At 41.2% G+C, this 24,455-nt stretch overlaps 1 protein-coding gene across 1 annotated transcript in view; it reads right to left on the bottom strand.

Annotated features, from left to right (window-relative positions):
* LOC124613155 (tyrosine-protein kinase hopscotch) overlaps positions 1–24,455 on the bottom strand; it is a 189,515-nt gene that overhangs the window by 142,164 nt on the left and 22,896 nt on the right. Inside the window, exons 4-6 of the mRNA XM_047141782.1 lie at positions 22,533–22,693; positions 22,276–22,407; positions 6,322–6,449 (exon numbers count right to left, since the gene is read on the bottom strand). Coding sequence (XP_046997738.1) covers positions 6,322–6,449; positions 22,276–22,407; positions 22,533–22,693 — 421 coding nt within the window. The remainder of the gene's footprint in view (positions 1–6,321; positions 6,450–22,275; positions 22,408–22,532; positions 22,694–24,455) is intronic.

Genomic DNA, 24,455 nt, shown 5'->3' with positions numbered 1-24,455 from the left:
TAGAAGCCTTTGTTGTCACATCTGTCTTTCATGTTACTGTTGCTAGACCATTGTGTAGATCTATAACAATACTGTTAATAAAATGCATATCATAATATCCAGTATACATATATATCCAGTTATCTTTTCTTACTTATTTAATAAGAGACTATAGTAATTTTCAAACATTTGTATATTGTAAAAGAAAGTCAATTTGTGTTTCCACTGATACAAAAGGTGCCTCCAAGGTTGTGTACACATCAAATGTTTAATCTCTGCAACTCGTTCATAAAAATGGTAATGAAAATAATGGGAACACCTGAAATAACATAACTGGATCAACTCTGTTCTGCTGTACTGTCTGATGGATTGAGGGGCGTTATGGGACTGAATGGCGAGGTCATCAGTCCTGCAATTCAAAAGTTACTTGCATAAGATAGAGGGTCTGCTAAAAGTGGGGAATCCAGTCAAAGGGGTCAAACTATAAAGCGAGGAAGTTAAAACACACAGAGTAAAAGGCATATAAGGGTAGGCCAAATCTAAAAACTGGAAAAAGAGAGAGATAAAAAAGCAGTCTTTGCACGGTAGAATGGTCATGGGTCCCACACCTAGAAAACATACAGAGAGGCCTTAACCAAAACCATCCTGCCTCTGTTCTAGGAGTAAAGCAAAACCTTATAACTGAAAATAAAAACCACTTTCATGTGGAAACTGAGGACCAGTTGAACCATCCACAAATTGTCTGCTAACATTGAAGCCAAGGAATGTGGAAGACAAAGGAGCAGATGGGAGAACACCAAACTGCAGTAGTGTCCTTAATTGTGCAGAGTTTATTACTGAGAGTATTAGTGCACCAGATGTCATTCCACTTTCGGGCAAAGAGAGATACTTGCATCTGGCATAAAAAAAGGCAATGGGGGTAAGTATCTGCCTCCCTAGCCAAATGGTCAGCTAGTTCATTCCCTGGGATGCATACACGACTTGGTACCCAGAGGAAGACAACGGAGCAGGCAGCATGGACAAGGGTAGAGAGCAGGTCATGTATATCAGAAACCAAAGGGTGATGAGAATATTGGTCTATAGCCTGCAAGCTACTCATTGAGTTGGTACATATTAAAACACTGTGGAGGGAGACCCGGAAAAAAAAGAAAAATAAAATTAAAGAAAAATAAAATTAAAAAAAAATTTAAAAAAAATGGAGAATCCTGTTAATGGCTAGCAGCTCTGCTGTGAACACATTAAATGATCCCGGCAGTAAATGCTGCTCCATGCCAGTAGAAGACGTAAAAGCGTATCCCACCTTAACTAGCATTTTAGAACCTCCAGTGTAGAAGATGGTAGCACCCTGGAACTCTTCAAGGAAGGAATGTACAAGATGCCAGAATATCATAGGGGCAACAGAGACTTTAGTACCCTGGAATAGGTTGGTCTTAATCTGTGGTTGAGGCACCATAAAGGAGGGGGGGGGGGGGAGGGGGGGAGAGGGGTTATGTGTGGGAGGAAATACATGGGGTACTTTCCAGTGAGTGGAGCTGGAGATCACAATGGAAGGAAGTGAGACAATTCCAACCAGCAGTTGTAGCAGCATTACTTTTCCTCAACAGTAGTTGTCGATGCCAGTATTATTTTTCAAATTTTGGACCGGTTAACATTACCTCAGTTGCATTTCTGAAAACTTTCATATGATTTTATACAAAGTATGCTATATTTCAAGCTAAAATTTATGAAAAGGAGTTACTTTATAAAATATTTTAGTTTTGATGTTATAATCGGTACGTACCAGTTATTAAAGTACAGTTCAAACTTCTTTTTTTCTTTTGAAACATTTGAAATTATGAATTACTTGCACACTTGAAATTTCTGTTAGTAATTACACAATCTTGTACTGTTTACTATGTTTATTTCTTGATTCATTTATGAAATAATAATCGAAATCAATAATGTAACAAAAACTAGTAGAAATTCATTTGTTAAGAAAAATTGTAAACCCTTTGGGATATAGTTATTTCCGCAGAATGTAGTAGTTGTAAGCTTGCCTCTGATGTGATAAGAGGTATTTTTGTGAAATAGGTGCAAACAATATAATTTCAGCTTTGTTAATGTGAAAAATCAAAATACTGTAAAATATACTACAATGTGAGAAAATCAGTGGAAAATATAATTACATAAAAAGAATTCTTCGACAACAATCTTCCAATTTATTTAGTTCAAACCAACTGTGAGGATCCAATGTTAGATTTTCAGCTTCAAGAATCAGACCCCTTGACAAGAAGAACTGGAGCCATCTCAACATGACAAGCTAAGTAAACTTGAAAGTTTATTGTAATCTTCATTCCTCTCAAATCTACATAAAAGACTTTGCTTATTAATTACTTGAACTGGGCATTATTTAATGGGGAAAATAGATGAAAGAAGGAAGAAGGGGAGATATTACATAGTCCCACCTGAGAGTGGGTATCAGGAGGGAGACATCCCTTGTTTACAAAGAGGACATGGTATACGGGATGGTCAGGGAATTGTCAAGTGGCAGTTGTGTAAGAAACCAGGAGTTGACTCCATCATATTTGTAGAAGGGGAAGCACCACTTCTGCGAGGACACTGTTGGCACGAGTAGTGCAAAAGGCACCGATACCAGACACACCGCAAAAAGATGAACAGGGTCAAGTAGTTTCAGAGTGGAAGTAACCACTGAGCCATAAACCTGACAATCATAAGCCAGTCTGGATAAAACCAGAGCATGGTAAAGGTGGAAAAGAGTAGCACGGTCTGCTCCCCAAGATGTGTGAGTCAGGACGTTGAGAGCATTAAGCTTCTGCATGCAGGTAGTCTTCAAATGGTGAATATGGGGCAGCCATGACAGCCTTTTATCAAAAATAAGGTCCAAGAAATGACCGTGCTACAATATCTAGGCACTGCTTCCCTAAAAAAAGTTCTGCATCAGGGCGTACTGTGGGTCAATGGCAAAAATGCATAACCCGCATTTTGGAGAGAGAAAACTCTTAAGCCCAGGCTTAAGGACAGGGATAACTATGCTGTCTCACCATTGCAATGGGAAGGTTCATGACAGGATTCAAAATGGTGGGGGTTGAAACAGAGGGGGTTTGTTCAGCTCGGCAGTTCTGCTGGAGAAAGATAGCACGATAAGAGGAGGATGCTAATGCTGTTGCATAGTGTGTTGCTAGGTGTTCAGCAATGACTGATGGCTCAGTACACAGAGCACCCTGTAGGACAAGACTCTGGACAGTCGATTGTCACTGGCAGCCCAGAAAGCTATGAAGCTTGCCCCATCCATCACCGGCAGGCACCGAAGAAGGGAAGCACTTTTTTAGCTGGGGAAGGTATGGGAACAGCAGGGCAGGGGGCGATGAGAGGGAGACAGTGGTGGGGTAAGGAAGAGGTGGGAGGGTGAAAGGATGTAACAGAGGCAAAAATACAAGAAATCGACATGGGGTAGAGTCGGTCACATTTTTGGTGAGCCTCAGCATGAGAGAGACAATTCAGGTTCTTGTAATCTTGGATCTTCCTTTCTTTTTTGTAAACTAGGCAATATAGTGAGCGTGAAGAGTTGACATACACAGGTGGTGGAACACAGTCTCTTCCCTCCTCGAGTGAGTGGCCACAGTCAACACATAGAGGGTCTGCCAGACAGCAGGAAGACATATGCCCAAAATGCAAGCACCAAAAGTACCTCTTAGGTAGAGGGACGTACGGCTTCATGCCACATTGGTAACGCATAACCCTGACCTTCTCTGGGAGGGTATCCCCCTCAACAGCCAGAATAATGGGACCAGTATTGGTGTGATTGTCTTTACGATCGTTCTGCAGATGTCAAACACATGAACACTGCATCACTCCAGATTAGCCCGGAGTTCCTCATCAGTGTACAGGATGAGTTCCCTGTGAAAAGTCATTCTCTGGACCATATTCAGAGACTGGTGAGGGGCAATACACACTTGTATCACAAGAACAAAGGGCTGCGGATTGGATGGCAGAAGAAGCTTTGATCGACAGGGAACCCAGCTACATCTTAGTAAGACACTCCACTTCACCAAACTTGTTCTCCATACTCTCTCTTTTTTTAAAAAAAACACACACACACACACACACACACACACACACACACACACACACACACACACACACACGTGGGCTTTGTGACAGTGAAAGTGTCCTGTCCGTCCTGGTACAGAGCAGGTAGCATGGAAAGTATTTCATCCCATCCCAAGACAGCAAGCCTGGCTCTCCCCCCCCCCCCCCTTCCCCAGGGTGTAACTAATGAAGGGAAGGCAACAGGATCATATGAAGCAGTATTTAATGATCCACTACCACTGAAGAAACAGCCATTTGAGAACAGCCAAATTTTGATATGCTTTATGCACCAAGCACCTGCCATGAAACCACCCACTCTGACCAGGGGCTCTCACCACGGGTGCCACCCATCCACAGCAAAGGTGTGGTGTGTGTACTGTAAGACCTTCGGTACACACACCATCAGATTATTTGTCTTGTCACTCTAACGAAGTAGGCGAGGGTCAGCAATATGTCTCGTGGTCTTATCGTGGCACGCTTATCTTCTGCCGCTTAGAGTAGCAGATTGACGGTGACCAACTTTAAACAGAACTTGATTAATTTTCACACATATTTATTAAAATAATAAAAATCATAGATATTGTGTAGCTTGATTCAGGATGCTGTTTACAATTGACAATCTGAAGTTCCTTTGGTCTTGGTAGGCTGGCTGGCTGGCTCTGAGCACTATGGGACTCAACTGCTGTGGTCATAAGTCCCCTAGAACTTAGAACTACTTAAACCTAACTAACCTAAGGACATCACACACATCCATGCCCGAGGCAGGATTCGAACCTGCGACCGTAGCGGTCGTGCGGTTCCAGACTGTAGCGCCTTTAACCGCTCGGCCACTCCTGCCGGCTGGTCTTGGTACATTAACCTTATTCTCACATATCTCTGATACTTGACAAAGTGTCTATACATTTCTCTTCATGGCTATGTACAGGAATATGATAATCTTATTAGGTGCAGACTGAAACTTGACTATAGACTGGTACAGACAATTGCAGACTAATACAGACTGACTAATCGGAGGTCTGCACACTCGCCACAATACCTCGAGCGTTCAGGCATCACTGTGCGAGTGTGATCCACGAGGAGAAAAGGCTCTACATTAGCAGCAATCTCATTGGCTGTGTTACATATTAATACGTGGATCGGCGGAAGCAGAATTTGGTCCGTCTCTAAGACAGCGCCATCTCGTAGTGCGGAGATGGACAAGCGCTGCGCCTGCACTGTTGTGCTTAGCGGGGCGCGCTCTATTGGGAAAGTTGTGTACGCGCCGACTACGCGGCCCTATGTACACAACAAAATGTCATCTAACATGCGGCAGTTGCCGAGAGTTCCGATGCTCCAGGATGACAAGCAACCTCTCCTTGGTATACATGGGGTGGCAACAGCTCAGGTATCATTATCACAGGGGGCTCAGCCAGATGGGTACATAACAGCTCTACCACATGGACTGGCTACACATGCTGATGACCTAGCAGGACAGAGGTGGGCTGTGGCAGGGAAGGAGGAGGGAGGGGGCAGGGGGGAGGGGGGGAGAGGGGAGAGGAATCCATGCTGTAGATGCTAGGAGGGAGTTCTTACCCAAATGGCTAACACTAAAGACAGAACATTTAGAAGTGGAGGTCAGACCCCAAAGGGGGACCAAAAATGCCAAAAAGGATGATAGAACAGGCAAGAGAAACAAATTCACAAGGAATACAGGAAAACAAGTGGATAGCCAGGTTGACATAAATAAAAACACCATGAGAGGAGAAGGAGGGGGCAGCAGGGAAGGAGCAAGGTTTGGGAGGGACGGGCACGGTGAAGAAAATGCAGCCCAGGAAGGAAGAATGGGCTGCAGTAGCTCAGGGCCTCATGTGTGCCAGGCCAGGTCCTGATGTATGGCCTAGCTCTATCACACATTGAAAGCATATTATTTTTTACTGACTACTTCTAATGTTTGGGTATATGGATTCTGAAACTGATATGTGCATTTATCAAATGACCTCTGAATGGAAATGGAAGCATGGATTATGGTGTTATAATTTTGGAAGATGGGATTCTCATTACAAAAAGAGTTCTGTGTCACATAACTTTATTCATGTCCAATGTTCCCCTTATGATTGACCAATACACAGCCTGTGAGATTAATAGTATGATCAGTGGGATTACTATTTGAGACCCAGTTCCATGTCTAACTATAGATAATAATTAGCCTAAAGTATAAGCTGCTTTGAGCAGCACCAAAGATCAACCCAAACGTTTAGTAAAGATTCAAGTTACCTTTATATACTTGTCACGTGATTCCTGCTTCAGAATCTTCATTGCAACTTCAATCTTCTTTCCTTTCGATACTTTCCATATAGTTCTATATACAATACAGATTCCACTCCTGCCTTCTTTCTTCTGATCTAAAGAACAACAATGTATGTTATCTTCAAGAATGCAAATCCATATGATAGTCACTTGCACACACACACACACACACACACACACACACACACACACACACACAAATTTTGATATAGTTCAAAAATTTTTTGTGACTTGTCAAGTTTTTAAGCCTATTTTCAAAAACCCAAAGCCTATTGTGTTTTTTGCATAATATAACTGCATACTGTGTTCCATTTAGTTTTCTCTTTCAAAAGTAGTGTTAATTGGTGACATCAAATTACATTAGCAATGTTTTAACATTGTTATATCAGCAGGACTACAGTTCAAGACACAAGTTATTTTTGGTAAATTCATTAATTTTATTCCAGGTTTTTCTCTCATCAGTTAAACAAACCACATGCTTAGTTATTGTAGCACCTACAGATCTTCAATGTAATCTGTTATATTTGTGGTGTTACATATATTTTGATATTAAAATAATATTAGCAATGCTAATATAAAATTAATGATTTACTGATCACTTAAACATGGTATTAGTCAGAATACAGCCTTACTGTGAAAGCCGTTCTCAATCATGGGATTAATTAACTGCTGTTCCTAAGCAGATGGAAGTCACTCTGAATTCTGTCAAGTGATGGGCAGCTGCTTTTGCGTGGGGAGGGCTTTTAAGAAACATGTACCACACACACTGATCTACCGTACATCAATTATCATTCTCTCCAATGGGTGTTCTCTGCACAAAATACAAGATCCATTACTCCTCATCACCTTGACTGAGTAGTGTTCCAGTGGTAGGTCTTGGAGCCCTGTACAAGTAAGGCAGGGAACAAACAGAAGTCAGGGTATTACATCCACCCCCCCCCCCCCCCCCACCCCCCAGCCAACAGATCCTAAGTGCTGTCTTCCACTGAAACAGATGCAGTGACAAGTTATGGCATGCTGGCGGATGCCACACTGAAATAGCTGAGGATCACACGATACACCTCCTTGACTTCTGCATCCACCCTTTCATTCCCTGCTATACCCATACGCCCTAGTACCCAGCAAAAAGACACCACCTTCCCCAGTTGTTGTAGTTTAGGAGGGCATCCTGGATATTCTGGGCTAATTTATCTGTTGGGTGCAAACATTTCAAAGAGTGAAGGGCACTAAGAGAATCAGAACAGACAAGAAAGTTAGCACTGGAAGAACATCTCATCTGCTCCAGTACCCAAAGGATAGCATATATTTTTGCCTTGAAGACAGCAAAGTCTTGAGGCAATCGGATGTTGAGGACACGATCTGGAAAAACAACAGAGCAACAAACTGAGGCCCCTGTTTAGACCTATCTGTAAAGACAGGTACATATTTGTAGTGCTCAGATAAAATGTCAGAAAATATCATATGCAAAACAGAAGCAGGAGTGCAATCTCTCCTATACTGCAGCATATATAAAATTACTCTGCACATCAACAGTAACCAGGGCAACAGACTGTTAAAACCCTGGATTTGGGGTCATACTTGGTCCACATGCTGCATGCAGACCCCAAACAGCCTTGTGGTTCTTGAACAGTAGGAGAAAAGGAGTATCAGAGGCAGATGAGCAACAGTATGGTACGCAAGTGAAGTCAGAGCCGTGAGGAACTTAACATGCTTGACGCACCATGAGGAGCTCTCGCTAGATGGTGGGTGGTGGTTTACTGGCCTCATCACAGAGACTGGGTATGGGACTAATCCTATAAGCACCTCTGGCCAGGCAAACCCCTGATGGTGGACAGCATCAATGATCTTCAAATAAGAAGGCCTCATCCAACCATACACCATGCATCTACAGTCCAGCCATGAATGCACAAAAGCCCTATAAAAGTGGAGCAGATGCGCCCTGTCTGCTCCCCAAGACCTGTGGCTAAGACACATTATGACGTTCAGTGCCTTGAAAGATCTGGCTTTCAGGTTTCTCAGGTGTGGCAACTACAACAATTTGGAGTCAAAAATGAGGCACAGAAATATCACTGAGACTCTAAAATGTAGGATGGTGTCCCTCATATGAGGTGTTTTTGCAGCCTACTCCTCTAACCTCCACAATGTATGTTGCATCTGATAGCTCACTTTTGAAACACTGGAAGAGGAACAGAAAACAGCAAAATCATCCACAAATAAGGAGCACTGCACAGGACTCCTTACCCTAGAGATACTGTTGATGGCTATGGCAAAGAGTGTAACACTTAAAACCTGAGGGATGCGACTCTCCTGCTCAAAATGGTCTGACAGTGGGTCACCAACTCAAGTCCTAAAAAACCATTGAGACAGGAAAGACCATAAGAAGATGGCCACGACAGCCCCACTGATGCAGTTGCGGGGGATACTGTGCCTCCAAGCAGTGTAATACACCTTATTGATATCAAAGAAGACGCCAATACAGTGATGTTTGTGTATGAAAGGCTGCAGAATAGCCGCTCCTAGTGGAGTCAAGTTGTAGACAGTGCACCAAAATCTCTAGATCAGAAACTGAGAGCGGCCTAAGGAGTTGCTTGGTCTCTAACAAAAAGATCAGATGATGGTTAATCATTCACTCCAGGGTCTTTCCTACACAGCTTGTTAAGGCGATACTCCTGTAACTAATGAGATATATGCAGTCCTTTCCTGGTTTGAGGAGAGGCGTCAGAATTATCTCCCTCCATGAGGCGGGGAAGTTACCTGTCTACCACATAAGATTAAAACATTTGCGGAATATTTCCTCTGACGCCGCTGGCAAATGTCAAAGCATGCAGTACCAGATTTGGTTGTGACCAGGTGTCACAAGTCTGGCAGTGTTGATTATAGCTCCCATTTGGAGAAAAGAGAGTTGTTAGGACGCAGAACAATTGGATTTGAAGGTCAAGTTGATAATCTCTACAGTCAGACTGTAGCGACAAAATGCCAGATCCCGGCTTCCATTGGCACCAATTTTTGCAAAGTGCTCTGCCAGTGCCTGAGTGCCAGATGTTGTCTGGAGACACCACTCTTTCAGCACTGCTGCTATTGGTAAACAACAGTGTTTATTGGAATTCCTATGGGTGGCTTCCCACACTTTTGTAGAACAAGTGGAACAGTTGATAAGAGTCCAGGAGCACTTGCTGTGACCTATTCTTGCTCTCCTAAACTCCATGTCAAGCCCTGGCTCTTGCGACTCGGAAGGCTAATAGGGTGTCTGATATAGGGCAGCATTTAAATTGTCGAAGAGCCAAAAATTGTCTCGGATTTGCTGAGTATCACTCATCTGTCCACCAAGATACAGGTCACCGCCTAAGATGACATGAGGACTTGGGAATGGATAATTCAGCAGCATGATCGTTTACTTGTGTGAGGTGGTCCACCCATTCCTGGACAATGCCATGATGTTCAAACACAGCCAGCTGTCTGAACAGCATCCAGTTAGCCTTGCTGACCATCCATTTTGGTGGCTTTTGTGTTGAAATTCATAGTGAAACATCAAGCTAAATTGGCATAAACAGCAGGAAAATTATACCATACTTGGAACAGAAGGTAATGCTCCATCCAATACATGAATGCACTGTGGGAAGTGGACACTGGAATGAAAGTCGTCAGTGACCTCCCACTGAACAAAGTGTGCAAGAGCTGGAGAGCAGAAAGGGAGGTTGACAACTAAGAATGACAACAGCAGTACAGAAATGAGTGTGAGTACCTGTGTTGAGGATGCACAGCTCATGAGACATCATGAGACTGTACAAAACCCGTCCCCGAGGGCAAGTAGAGGTCGAACCCCACAAGACATGATGGGCATTGAGGTCTCTCAGTAGGAGAGAGTTGTCACAGGAGTTGTTCCACAAAATCTATGAGAGCCTCAGATTCTACTGCATCTTGCAGAGGTAGATACAGAGAGCAAACAGTGATCCTTCGACACCCATGAATTTTGACAGCAACTGCTTGGAGGTCAGTAGCCTTGGGGGAGAGCATTATTGACAAACACAACTCCTCCCTTGGCTCCATCCCCAGTGAGGTCTTCCTTTCGGTATAGCATGTAGCCCTCTAGCACAGGGGCATCAGTACCTTCACAAAATATTTCTTGTAAACACTGGCACAGGGTCATTCCTGTGCTAGCAGATTAAGTTCCTCCACATGTGTCTTGAACCCATTAATTTTCCACTGGAGGATGGGAGCCATCTATCACGGAGGTAGCACTTTCATCCCGACTTTTTGCTGGGGAGTGGAGCCCACTATGGATGGAGGCTCAGTTTTGGGGTGAGATGATTGACCCAGTCCGACATCGAGGTCCATTACCTCCAAAGAAGTTTCAGAGAGACGTCAGATAGGAGACATTGTCAGACTGTGTACTTCCTGTATCTGCAAATGGCACCAAAGAGATCACCATGTGTACTCAAGGCCAAATGCACCAATGTTGATTACAAAGTAAGATAATTGAGGGTCCCATGATCACGGTTGAAGCTTAATCATGATTAACTTGCCTCTGCACTGCACCTATGTTAAACACAATTAGCAAAACGTTTTCAGCAACTGGGAATCTGACCACAGTTCACTCCTTGCACTACAAAGGAAACTGCCCATTATACAAGCAAAGATAATGACAATCACTGTCTATGGTACTTATGCAAGCTTTTCAGTTTGTTATCATAATGTGAGTATTGTTACTGCATTGTGGAGAACAAGAAAAGGAGGTCTACTTTCTCAAAATTTGAAACTGATAGCATTTTAGAGCTGGATGGCTGGAAAGCAAAAATTTTAGAATGAAAAAAAGAAGAAGAAGAAGAAGAAGGAAAGATTCATGTACTGTTAAGAAGAGTCAAGCCTCACCAATGGCTTTTACAGAAAATAATACTGTATGACAATATGAGGTAGGTTTTAGCATAAATTATTCATTAACTCAATTAAAACTTCATCCCATTTTCAGCTTTATTGAATATAGAGTCTGCCTCGATAGCCGAGTGGTCAGTGCGACAGAATGCCCTGCTAAGGGGCCCCGGTTCGATTCGTGGATGGGCTGGAGATTTTTCTCCGCTTTGGGACTGAGTGTTGTGTTTTCATATCATCATCATCTCATCCCCATCGATGTGCAAGTCGCCAAAGTGGCGTCAACTCAAAAGGCTTGCACCAGGCAAACGGTCTACCTGATGGGTGTTGGGTGGCCCTAGCCACACGACATATCATTTCATTTCATTTCATTGAATATAGTTAAACTATTCTGTTTAATGTCAGTTTGCACATCCATAATATCAATATTCCATTATTGCATTGATTACCATCAGTCTGAAGTAATGTACTTCAACATCGAGATTCATTCTTAATTTCATTTGAATGGAGATGGAGGTCTTTCTCAGGAGGAGGAGGAGATTAGTGTTTAACGTCCCGTCGACAACGAGGTCATTAGAGACGGAGCGCAAGCTCGGGCGAGGGAAGGATGGGGAAGGATATCGGCCGTGCCCTTTCAAAGGAACCATCCCGGCATTTGCCTCAAGCTATTTAGGGAAATCACGGAAAACCTAAATCAGGATGGCCGGAGACGGGATTGAACCGTCGTCCTCCCGAATGCGAGTCCAGTGTGCTAACCACTGCGCCACCTCGCTCGGTGGAGGTCTTTCTCAGAGTTGCTTATTATCACTGAAAAAGATGTTTACCAACAAGATACAACCATGAGGCTGTCCATAAAACCAAGAAATAGGTGTACATATTCCACACGAAATTTCATAATACAAAAACTTCCAGTGGGTGATTTGCATCTACTTTCTGATACAGACTGACAGTTATATTAAGATTCCTGCCCATTGGAATAACATTCCAAATGTTTGGGCTTTGCAGCAAGAATTGCAGCAGATACATTACTTATAATAAACAACATTGACTGCTGCATATAATACTTCTATTAAATTGAAAAGAAAGACTCAGAATCTATTAGAAAACGAGACCTGCTACCTTCTGGTTTACAGATCACCACTCTCTCAATTAAGCTATGGCTCCAATAGGAGTGAACTCCGCGAATAAGTATACACTGTGTAAAGACCATTGTGATATTCCTGTCTGGGGCCACCAGTATTTTATTTTGCTAGAAGCTCACCCTGATGCAGCTTGATGCATGTGAAGTAGCATAGTACAAAAGTGGAGTGAGGTACAAGTGACAGATGGTACAGTATGTACCAGTACCATGGGAGAGGCTGCCAATTATACTGACTTACTTCTTCTGACTGGTCGGAATGTTCGTGTGCTAGGTGCCAAAATGCCTAACTTCTCTTATTAATTGTTTATATATTTTTCATTGTATTTAACCCAGTTTTAGTATGACAATCTCTCATAGTTACCCTACTAGTCTATCATTTTGTTTATCCAATTTCACTAGTTTTGAGAAACATAACAGTAAGGATATTGCAATTGAAGTGCTTTGGACACCTTCAGGTGACTTTGGTGGGCCTGGGAGACAAATTACACCAGCTGCGCTAGTCACTCTGTTTCAGGTGTCCTGGAGGGCCGGACACGTATATCTGTTTTGGGCTTTCTGGAGGGTCGGACACGTATCTCAGTATCATGTGTTACTTTGGTCACTGAATGCCTCTGTTCTATATATCAATATTATGAAAAGGATAGATAGTTGCTACTCCCATATAGCGGAGATGCTCAATTGCAGAAAGGCACAACAAAAAGATTCACAAAATAAGCTTTCGGCCAACAAGGTCTTTGTCAATAGACTACACACACACACACACACACACACACACGGGGGGCACGCACATGCAAGCGCAGCTTGCACACACATGACCACAGTCTATGGCAGATGAAGTCACACTACAAGCAGCAGCAGTGCACGATAGGAAAAGCAACTGGGTGGGGGTAAGGAGAAGGCTGGGGTGGGAAGGGGGAGGGATAGCAGGGTAAAAGTGGGGGATGGTGAAGTGCTGCTGGGGAGCGTGCAGGGATGTGCAGAGGGTAGTGCAGCTATGTGCAGTCGGGAGGTCAGGCAGAGTGGGGGAGAGGAAGGGGGGGGGGGCAGTGGAAAAGGAGAGAAGTGAAAAGTGCATTGGTGGAATAGAGGGCTGTGTAGTGCTGAAGTGGGAACCAGAAGGGGTTGATGGGTGAGGAAAATGACTAATGAAAGTTGAGGCCAGACGGATTACTGGAACATAGGATATATTGCAGGGAGAGTTTCAACCTGCACAATTCAGAAAAGCTTGTGTTCGTGGGAAGGATCCATATGGCACAGCCTATGAAGCATTCATTAAAATGAAGAATAGCGTGTTGAGTGGCATGCTCAACAACAGGGTGGTCCTGTTGTTTCTTGGCCACAGTTTATCGGTGTCCACCCATGCGGACAGACTTCTCTCCTTTTCCCACATAGAATGCAGCACAATGTTTGCAGCTTAGCTTGTAGACCACATGACTGGTTTGATAGGTAGCCCTGCCTTTTGATGGGATAGGTGATGTTTGTGACTAGACAGGTCTTGCATATAAATCTATCACAGGGATATGAGCTACGAGGTACAGGGTTGGGAGTAGGAGTTTTGTAGGTTCGACGGATGGCAGAATACCATTGTGGGAGGAGTGGGAAGGATAGTGGGCAGGACATTTCTCATTTCAGAACACGATGAGAAGTAGTTGAAACCTCTCCTTTTCCGCCTCCACCCCTACCCCACCCTTCATGCACTGCTGCTCCTGCTGCTGCTGCTGCTGCTGCTGCTGCTCGTAGTGTGGCTTCAGCTGCCACAGACTGTGGTCATGTAGGTGTGAATTGCACTTTGTGTGTGTGTGTGTGTGTGTGTGTGTGTGTGTGTGTGTGTGTGTGTGTTTTGTCTATTTTTGATAAAAGCCTTGTTGGCCATGAGATTATTTTTTGAGTCTTTTTGTTGTGCCTATCTGCAACTCAGCATCTCTATATATCTTGCTTATGGCTTCACCTAGTATATAGTGCTTTGCATATTTACTAAATTTTCTTACATTATGCATATAACTCTAGCATGTTCTTGTACCTTCTCTATTTATACAATATACCTCATTAACTAGATAATCTTGCTCGTGCACTGGTACAGTGTTTTATCATTTTCTTTATGGAATGGTGTGCCACAAGGTACGAGGGGCCCTCTGGCGGTTGCATTCCTATAACCACCTCTCACCTTTGCGGCATTTTGGTGGTATCGCCAACAGAGGGTGCTGATTATGTGTGGCAGTTCATTTTCATTCACTGGGCTTCTTTAGCTATTTGTTTTGTAATTCTTATATTATTCTTTGTACTTGGAAAGTTGTTTATTTTTTATGTCATTATCCAAAATATTGCCACTTGATCTGAATTATTGTCACTTAACTTTTTCCTTTTTAACAATCTAACTCTTGTCATGTTTGAACTCCTTGAACTTTATTACAGCAATGACTTTTATAACTTATAAGCCCACTATTGACTTTACTGATGGTATCCCTCTTTTAATTTTACATTGTACAATTGTTGTTGTTGTTGTTGTTGTCTTCAGTCCTGAGACTGGTTTGATGCAACTCTCCATGCTACTCTATCCTGTGCAAGCTTTTTCATCTCCCAGTACCTACTGCAACCTACATCCTTCTGAATCTGCTTAGTGTATTCATCTCTTGGTCTCCCTCTACGATTTTTACCCTCCACGCTGCCCTCCAATACTAAATTGGTGATCCCTTGATGCCTCAGAACGTGTCCTACCAACCAATCCCTTCTTCTGGTCAAGTTGTGCCACAAACTTCTCTTCTCCCCAATCCTATTCAATACTTCCTCATTAGTTATGTGATCTACCCATCTAATCTTCAGCATTCTTCTGTAGCACCACATTTCGAAAGCTTCTATTCTCTTCTTGTCCAAACTATTTATTGTCCATGTTTCACTTCCATACATGGCTACACTCCATACAAATACTTTCAGAAATGACTTCCTGACACTTAAATCTATACTCGATGTTAACAAATTTCTCTTCTTCAGAAACGCTTTCCTTGCCACTGCCAGTCTACATTTTATATCCTCTCTACTTCGACCATCATCAGTTATTTTGCTATCCAAATAGCAAAACTCCTTTACTACTTTAAGTGTCTCATTTCCTAATCTAATTCCCTCAGCATCACCCGACTTAATTAGACTACATTCCATTATCCTTGTTTTGCTTTTGTTGATGTTCATCTTATATCCTCCTTTCAAGACACTGTCCATTCCATTCAACTGCCCTTCCAAGTCCTTTGCTGTCTCTGACAGAATTACAATGTCATCGGCGAACCTCAAAGTTTTTATTTCTTCTCCATGAATTTTAATACCTACTCCAAATTTTTCTTTTGTTTCCTTTACTGCTTGCTCAATATACAGATTGAACAACATCGGGAAGAGGCTACAACCCTGTCTTACTCCCTTCCCAACCACTGCTTCCCTTTCATGTCCCTCGACTCTTATAACTGCCATCTGGTTTCTGTACAAATTGTAAATAGCCTTTCGCTCCCTGTATTTTACCCCTGCCACCTTTAGAATTTGAAAGAGAGTATTCCAGTCAACATTGTCAAAAGCTTCCTCTAAGTCTACAAATGCTAGAAACGTAGGTTTGCCTTTCCTTAATCTTTCTTCTAAGATTAGTCGTAAGGTCAGTATTGCCTCACGTGTTCCAGTGTTTCTACGGAATCCAAACTGATCTTCCCCGAGGTCGGCTTCTACTAGTTTTTCCATTCGTCTGTAAAGAATTCGTGTTAGTATTTTGCAGCTGTGACTTATTAGACTGATAGTTCGGTAATTTTCACATCTGTCAACACCTGCTTTCTTTGGGATTGGAATTATTATATTCTTCTTGAAGTCTGAGGGTATTTCGCCTGTTTCATACATCTTGCTCACCAGATGGTAGAGTTTTGTCAGGACTGGCTCTCCCAAGACCGTCAGTAGTTCCAGTGGAATGTTGTCTACTCCGGGGGCCTTGTTTCGACTCAGGTCTTTCAGTGCTCTGTCAAACTCTTCACGCAGTAACATATTTCCCATTTCATCTTCATCTACATCCTCTTCCATTTCCACAATATTGTCCTCAAGTACATCGCCCTTGTATAGACCCTCTATATACTCCTTCCACCTTTCCGCTTTCCCTTCTTTGCTTAGAACTGGGTTTCCATCTGAGCTCTTGATATTCATACAAGTCGTTCTCTTATCTGCAAAGGTCTCTCTAATTTTCCTGTAGGCAGTATCTATCTTACCCCTAGTGAGATAGGCCTCTACATCCTTACATTTGTCCTCTAGCCATCCCTGCTTAGCCATTTTGCACTTCCTGTCGATCTCATTTTTGAGACGTTTGTATTCCTTTTTGCCTGCTTCATTTACTGCATTTTTATATTTTCTCCTTTCATCAATTAAATTCAATATTTCTTCTGTTACCCAAGGATTTCGACTAGCCCTCGTCTTTTTACCTACTTGATCCTCTGCTTCCTTCACTACTTCATCCCTCAAAGCTACCCATTCTTCTTCTACTGTATTTCTTTCCCCCATTCCTGTCAGGTGTTCCCTTATGCTCTCCCTGACACTCTGTACAACCTCTGGTTCTTTCAGTTTATCCAGGTCCCATCTCCTTAAATTCCCACCTTTTTGCAGTTTCTTCAGTTTTAATCTACAGGTCATAACCAATAGATTGTGGTCAGAGTCCACATCTGCTCCGGGAAATGTCTTACAATTTAAAACCTGGTTCCTAAATCTCTGTCTTACCATTATATAATCTATCTGATACCTTTTAGTATCTCCAGGGTTCTTCCATGTATACAACCTTCTTTCATGATTCTTAAACCAAGTGTTAGCTACGATTATGTTGTGCTCTGTGCAAAATTGTACCAGGCGGCTTCCTCTTTCATTTCTTAGCCCCAATCCATATTCACCTACTATGTTTCCTTCTCTCCCTTTTCCTACTCTCGAATTCCAGTCACCCATGACTATTAAATTTTCGTCTCCCTTCACTACCTGAATAATTTCTTTTATTTCATCAAACATTTCTTCAATTTCTTCATCATCTGCAGAGCTAGTTGGCATATAAACTTGTACTACTGTAGTAGGTGTGGGCTTCGTATCTATCTTGGCCACAATAATGCGTTCACTATGTTGTTTGTAGTAGCTTACCCGCATTCCTATTTTCCTATTCATTATTAAACCTACTCCTGCATTACCCCTATTTGATTTTGTGTTTATAACCCTGTAGTCACCTGACCAGAAGTCTTGTTCCTCCTGCCACCGAACTTCACTAATTCCCACTATATCTAACTTCAACCTATTATCACTGAAGAATGTAGTGGCATGTGGCAAGCCTGCATTTCATGGCTATTGTACGACGGCTTGTTTTGAACAGTGTTGCTGTTGACAAGATGACTCTTGCATATACTATTATTTTTATATGTGTGACAACACTGGCACTGATTTTGTGTTTAGTTTTTGACAATTCCACTAAGGCTCCAGTATATTAGGACATGATTTTATAAAACAGGTATACCTCGTCGTATTTAAAGTGCATAATTTTCATATGTATGTCAGTAATACTTTTCATCGTGGTATATTTCATTTTTTTCAGCTGGAGATAATCTGCTAGTTGTATTTTTTCCCATATTTTGCTGGGGATCTGAAGATGGTCACTGTTGACTGAAACCCGTAATCTGAGGACCTACATGTTTGTGACCATAGACATTAAATAAAAGAAATTCATTCTACATTTTTGGGTCACTGTTCCACCCACGACCACGTCACAGCTTATGGAATGGGAAGAAACCCTAACAAGTGGCAGCAAAGTAAGTACCTTCTGCCAGTCACTTCATAGTGTTTTTCACAGTATGCATGCCTGTATGTATGTGGAAGTAGATATAATAAATATAAAAACTTAAATAATCTAAATCAATATGATCACTTTCACACTTAGTCTTGGAACCTACATCTACACCTATACTCTGCAAAACACTGTGAGGCGCATGGCAGAGAGTACATCCCATTGTATCAGTAATTTGGGTTCCTCCCCATTCCATTAACATATGGAGTGCGAGAAGAATGATTGACTGAATGTGTCTGTGCATGCAGTAATTATTCTAATCTTATTCTCAAGATTCCTATGTGAGCGATACATAGAGGGTTGTATTATATTCCCAGAGCCATCATTCACGTCCGATTCACCAGATCAAACAAACCTCTGACCATCTGTGCAGCCCTTCTCTGCATATGTTCAATATCCTCTGTCAATCTATTTGGTATGGGTCCCACACACTCGAGCAATATTCTAGAACTGATCGCGAGAGTGATTTGTAAGCAGTCTCCTTTGTAGACTGATTGCACTTCACCAGTATTTTACTAATAAAATGAAGACTACCACCATGCAGGAACACTTTCTCAATTTTGCGTAATAGCACTTGCATACATTAAAAACAAGCCGTCGTACAATAGCCATGAAATGCAGGCTTGCCACATGCCACTACATTCTTCAGTGATAATAGGTTGAAGTTAGATATAGTGGGAATTAGTGAAGTTCGGTGGCAGGAGGAACAAGACTTCTGGTCAGGTGACTACAGGGTTATAAACACAAAATCAAATAGGGGTAATGCAGGAGTAGGTTTAATAATGAATAGGAAAATAGGAATGCGGGTAAGCTACTACAAACAACATAGTGAACGCATTATTGTGGCCAAGATAGATACGAAGCCCACACCTACTACAGTAGTACAAGTTTATATGCCAACTAGCTCTGCAGATGACGAAGAAATTGAAGAAATGTATGATGAAATAAAAGAAATTATTCAGATTGTGAAGGGAGACAAAAATTTAATAGTCATGGGTGACTGGAATTCAAGTGTAGGAAAAGTGAGAGAAGGAAACATAGTAGGTGAATATGGATTGGGGCTAAGAAATGAAAGAGGAAGCCGCCTGGTAGAATTTTGCACAGAACACAACATAATCATAACTAACACTTGGTTTAAGAATCATGAAAGAAGGTTGTATACATGGAAGAACCCTGGAGATACTAAAAGGTATCAGATAGATTATATAATGGTAAGACAGAGATTTAGGAACCAGGTTTTAAATTGTAAGACACTTCCAGGGGCAGATGTGGACTCTGACCACAATCTATTGGTTATGACCTGTAGATTAAAACTGAAGAAACTGCAAAAAGGTGGGAATTTAAGGAGATGGGACCTGGATAAACTGAAAGAACCAGAGGTTGTACAGAGTGTCAGGGAGAGCATAAGGGAGCAATTGACAGGAATGGGGGAAATAAATACAGTAGAAGAAGAATGGGTAGCTTTGAGGGATGAAGTAGTGAAGGCAGCAGAGGATCAAGTAGGTAAAAGGACGAGGGCTAGTGGAAATCCTTGGGTAACAGAAGAAATATTGAATTTAATTGATGAAAGGAGAAAATATAAAAATGCAGTAAGTGAAGCAGGCAAAAAAGAATACAAACGTCTCAAAAATGAGATCGACAGGAAGTGCAAAATGGCTAAGCAGGGATGGCTAGAGCACAAATGTAAGGATGTAGAGGTTTATCTCACTAGGGGTAAGATAGATACCGGCTACAGGAAAATTAAAGAGACCTTTGGAGATAAGAGAACGACTTGTATGAATATCAAGAGCTCAGATGGAAACCCAGTTCTAAGCAAAGAAGGGAAAGCAGAAAGGTGGAAGGAGTATATAGAGGGTCTATGCAAGGGCGATGTACTTGAGCACAATATTATGGAAATGGATGAGGATGTAGATGAAGATGAAATGGGAAACATGATACTGCGTGAAGAGTTTGACAGAGCACTGAAAGACCTGAGTCAAAACAAGGCCCCCGGAGTAGACAATATTCCATTGGAACTACTGACGGCTGTGGGAGAGCCAGTCCTGACAAAACTCTACCATCTGGTGAGCAAGATGTATGAAACAGGCGAAATACCCTCAGACTTCAAGAAGAATATAATAATTCCAATCCCAAAGAAAGCAGGTGTTGACAGATGTGAAAATTACCGAACTATCAGTTTAATAAGTCACAGCTGCAAAATACTAACACGAATTGTTTACAGACGAATGGAAAAACTAGTAGAAACCGACCTCGGGGAAGATCAGTTTGGATTCCGTAGAAACACTGGAACACGTGAGGCAATACTGACCTTACGACTTATCTTAGAAGAAAGATTAAGGAAAGGCAAACCTACGTTTCTAGCATTTGTAGACTTAGAGGAAGCTTTTGACAATGTTGACTGGAATACTCTCTTTCAAATTCTAAAGGTGGCAGGGGTAAAATACAGGGAGCGAAAGGCTATTTACAATTTGTACAGAAACCAGATGGCAGTTATAAGAGTCGAGGGACATGAAAGGGAAGCAGTGGTTGGGAAGGGAGTAGGACAGGGTTGTAGCCTCTCCCCGATGTTGTTCAATCTGTATATTGAGCAAGCAGTAAAGGAAACAGAAGAAAAATTCGGAGTAGGTATTAAAATTCATGGAGAAGAAATAAAAACTTTGAGGTTCGCCGATGACATTGTAATTCTGTCAGAGACAGCAAAGGACTTGGAAGAGCAGTTGAATGGAATGGACAGTGTCTTGAAAGGAGGATATAAGATGAACATCAACAAAAGCAAAACAAGGATAATGGAATGTAATCTAATTAAGTCGGGTGATGCTGAGGGAATTAGATTAGGAAATGAGGCACTTAAAGTAGTAAAGGAGTTTTGCTATTTGGGGAGCAAAATAACTGATGATGGTCGAAGTAGAGAGGATATAAAATGAAGGCTGGCAATGGCAAGGAAAGCGTTTCTGAAGAAGAGAAATTTGTCAACATCCAGTATTGATTTAAGTGTCAGGAAGTCATTTCTGAAAGTATTCGTATGGAGTGTAGCCATGTATGGAAGTGAAACATGGACGATAAATAGTTTCGATAAGAAGAGAATAGAAGCTTTCGAAATGTGGTGCTACAGAAGAATGCTGAAGATTAGATGGGTAGATCACATAACTAATGAGGAAGTATTGGATAGGATTGGGGAGAAGAGAAGTTTGTGGCACAACTTGACCAGAAGAAGGGATCGGTTGGTAGGACATGTTCTGAGGCATCAAGGGATCACCAATTTAGTATTGGAGGGCAGCGTGGAGGGTAAAAATCGTAGAGGGAGACCAAGAGATGAATACACTAAGCAGATTCAGAAGGATGTAGGTTGCAGTAGGTACCGGGAGATGAAAAAGCTTGCACAGGATAGAGTAGCATGGAGAGCTGCATCAAACCAGTCTCAGGACTGAAGACCACAACAACAACAACATGCGGATACTGTCTGCACACTGTGTTGTGAGTAGAGCCAATAGTAAAGAAGTAATAAATTAAAAATCATGTCTGATGCCGAACTTTTACTGCACTTTTCTTTTCATCCTTTTGTGAGGGGTGTCAGCAAGCAAAACTTTCTTAAAGGTTTGAAATTATGTGTAAAACTTGTTGGAAGTCTCTAATGCTCTCATTCACCAACATGATTACATCTTTTTCTCCGTCTGCTTCTTTTGTTGAGTATTAATAATGCAGCACCACACATCAGTGATTCTTTCTCTTCACTCTTGATGGGAATACTCAATGTGATATGTTTGCTACCAGTTCCGCATAGCAGGTGATGTGAATATGTACGAAGAAATTTTGGTTGCTATTGTAGACAGAGAGACGAACAACAAACATTGTTGTTGACCTTGGTAGAACAATGTTGCAATTAGAAACATGTTTTTAAACTCAGTGTAAATGCAGCTTAGTAGACAGTTACTATATAAATACTCATGTGGACTCCATTATCCATTATCTTGACTTTTGCTAATCATTCATGTGTTCACCAGTGTAATACAAGCAAGATACTGGTTATCTGAAAAATGTAGGAAAATTAGAAATAATTAATTTATGTACAAAACATGTTTTTTCATACTTTTGTAAACTTGAAGGGTCTTCACGTCAATGCACTGTGGTGGACTTGACTTCAGTTCTTCTTCCAAGTTTACCCCAGATAAATCTTCCACAGTCATATAATCCAATTTGCACAGTAGTAACTGAGACTTGTCTGTAATGAGAGAAATGTAAATCACAATTTTAAACAGGTGTCTACAACTATGTCTGTACAACCACAACTGACAACAGAAGTACATCATATTTTAAAATATGTTGCAATATGACAAGAATACTAACCATATTCTGATGGAGGAATACATTCCAGAAGACATAAACCCTCAGAAGTTGATCGGTAAGCAGCAACAAGTTGAGGTATAGATTTATATTCTTTCTCGTCTTTACTGAAATAATATCGTTCATTTCCCAGTTTCTCAATTTTGTATGTTTTCGGTTTCAAGCTGTAACAAAAAACATAACCCAAAGATTTATATGATTATTATATGAAGACACACAAGACCAACCCAACAGAAGCAAGGTTCATTTACCCCTACATATGGCTTTATCAAAAATTTGGATAACAGAAAAATTCCCCAAATATCAGATCACAGTAATACATCATCCAACCCATAAAACTGGAGCAATACAAATAACTACCAAGAGAGACATACCACTGCTAGACTTCACAGACAAGATTTTCTTTGCAATATTGTATAGCAGGATTACATGACAACAAGAGCAAGAATTAAATGAATACCAAGGTGGTTTTAGACCAGGTGTAGCTGTGCAGAACATCGCATTAAAATTACTCATACTAGAATGCAGGAAATACGTGTCTCTAGCAAGAACATTTGTAGATTTTAAGAGGACATATGATCTGTTAGATAACAAACAGTTCAGCTGTAGAAAAGGCAAAGGCACCAGAGGCAGTTCTGACTTTGTGTTTAACATTAGAGGTAAGACTTAGGAAAAATTAAAACCATTTCATATTATTTGTCGATCTAAGAAAAGTGTTTCACATTGTAAAATTAACCAAAAGAACTGGTATAACCTATGTGGAAAGAAAGGTAATATATAATATATGTAAGAATCAAGAAGGATCAATAATAATGGGAGACCAAGAAAGAAGTGCTCCAGAGGGGTCTAGGAGTGGCATTAAAATCCATACTGAAAGGATATTAATGAAAAATGTGGCTGAAATGAACTTGGTGAGAAACTTAACATCAAAACTGGGGGCCACAAGGCTGCTGAAGGGAAATAACACTACTACTTTGGAAGCAAAATAACATATGATACACAAAGTAATGAAGATCCAAAATGCAAGCTGGTACACATGAAAAAGGTATTCTTGATCAAAAGAAATCTATTAGTATCACACACAGACAAAATTTGAGAAAGTTATGCCTGAGAATGTACATCTGAGCTACTGTGTATGGAAATAAGTGATAAACTGTGGGAAATGTGGAAAAGAGGAGAACTGAAGCATCTAAGACATGTATAAACTGGATGTGCAAAATTAAGTGAAGTGATAAGGTAAGAAATGGGGAAGTCTTCCAGTGAATCAAGAAGGAAAGAAATATGTTTTAAAAAATGTGAGAAGAAGAAAGCACATGATGATAGGACATAAGAGAATGACTCATTATACTAGAGAGAACTGAAGAGGACAAAACGTGGGTGAAGACAGAGACTGGAAGATTTCCAAAAAATAATTGAGGACAATGTGTGTTAGTACTAATAAGGGATGAAGAGGTTGGTACAAGAGAGAAAATAATGCCAGAATGTGTCATCCATTACAAAAAGTGTCTACAGACATAAACATTGAAAATTTTTAAAAAAATGCAAAATTATTCAAACTAATAGGTCTCTCTACAACCAACATAATATCTAAAGTCCACTCCAGAAGCAAATTTTCTGTCTTTGAATGTACAGTGAGAGAATTGTTTAAGGTTAACCAGAAGAACATCAAAATTGGAAACTCAAAGATAACATAAATTTAAACTATCTGATGACCTTGCTTCAAAAACATTCAGGAAACCTGATAAGTTAAATCACTACAGAAAACAGTGAGGAAAATTGTCCTTACAACAGGCTCTGTAAAAACATAAATTACATTAACTAACCCAACAATCATCAACAAAACGTCATGAGAAGGACAGGAAATCAAAATCATAAAGCTACTTAAACATTTAAGAGAAATCATGCCATTCAACCTCAACAAAAAAT

The sequence above is a fragment of the Schistocerca americana genome, chromosome 4, assembly GCF_021461395.2.
Source record: "Schistocerca americana isolate TAMUIC-IGC-003095 chromosome 4, iqSchAmer2.1, whole genome shotgun sequence".
Classification (NCBI taxonomy): domain Eukaryota; kingdom Metazoa; phylum Arthropoda; class Insecta; order Orthoptera; family Acrididae; genus Schistocerca; species Schistocerca americana.
This window is presented reverse-complemented; position numbering and strand designations above follow the sequence as displayed.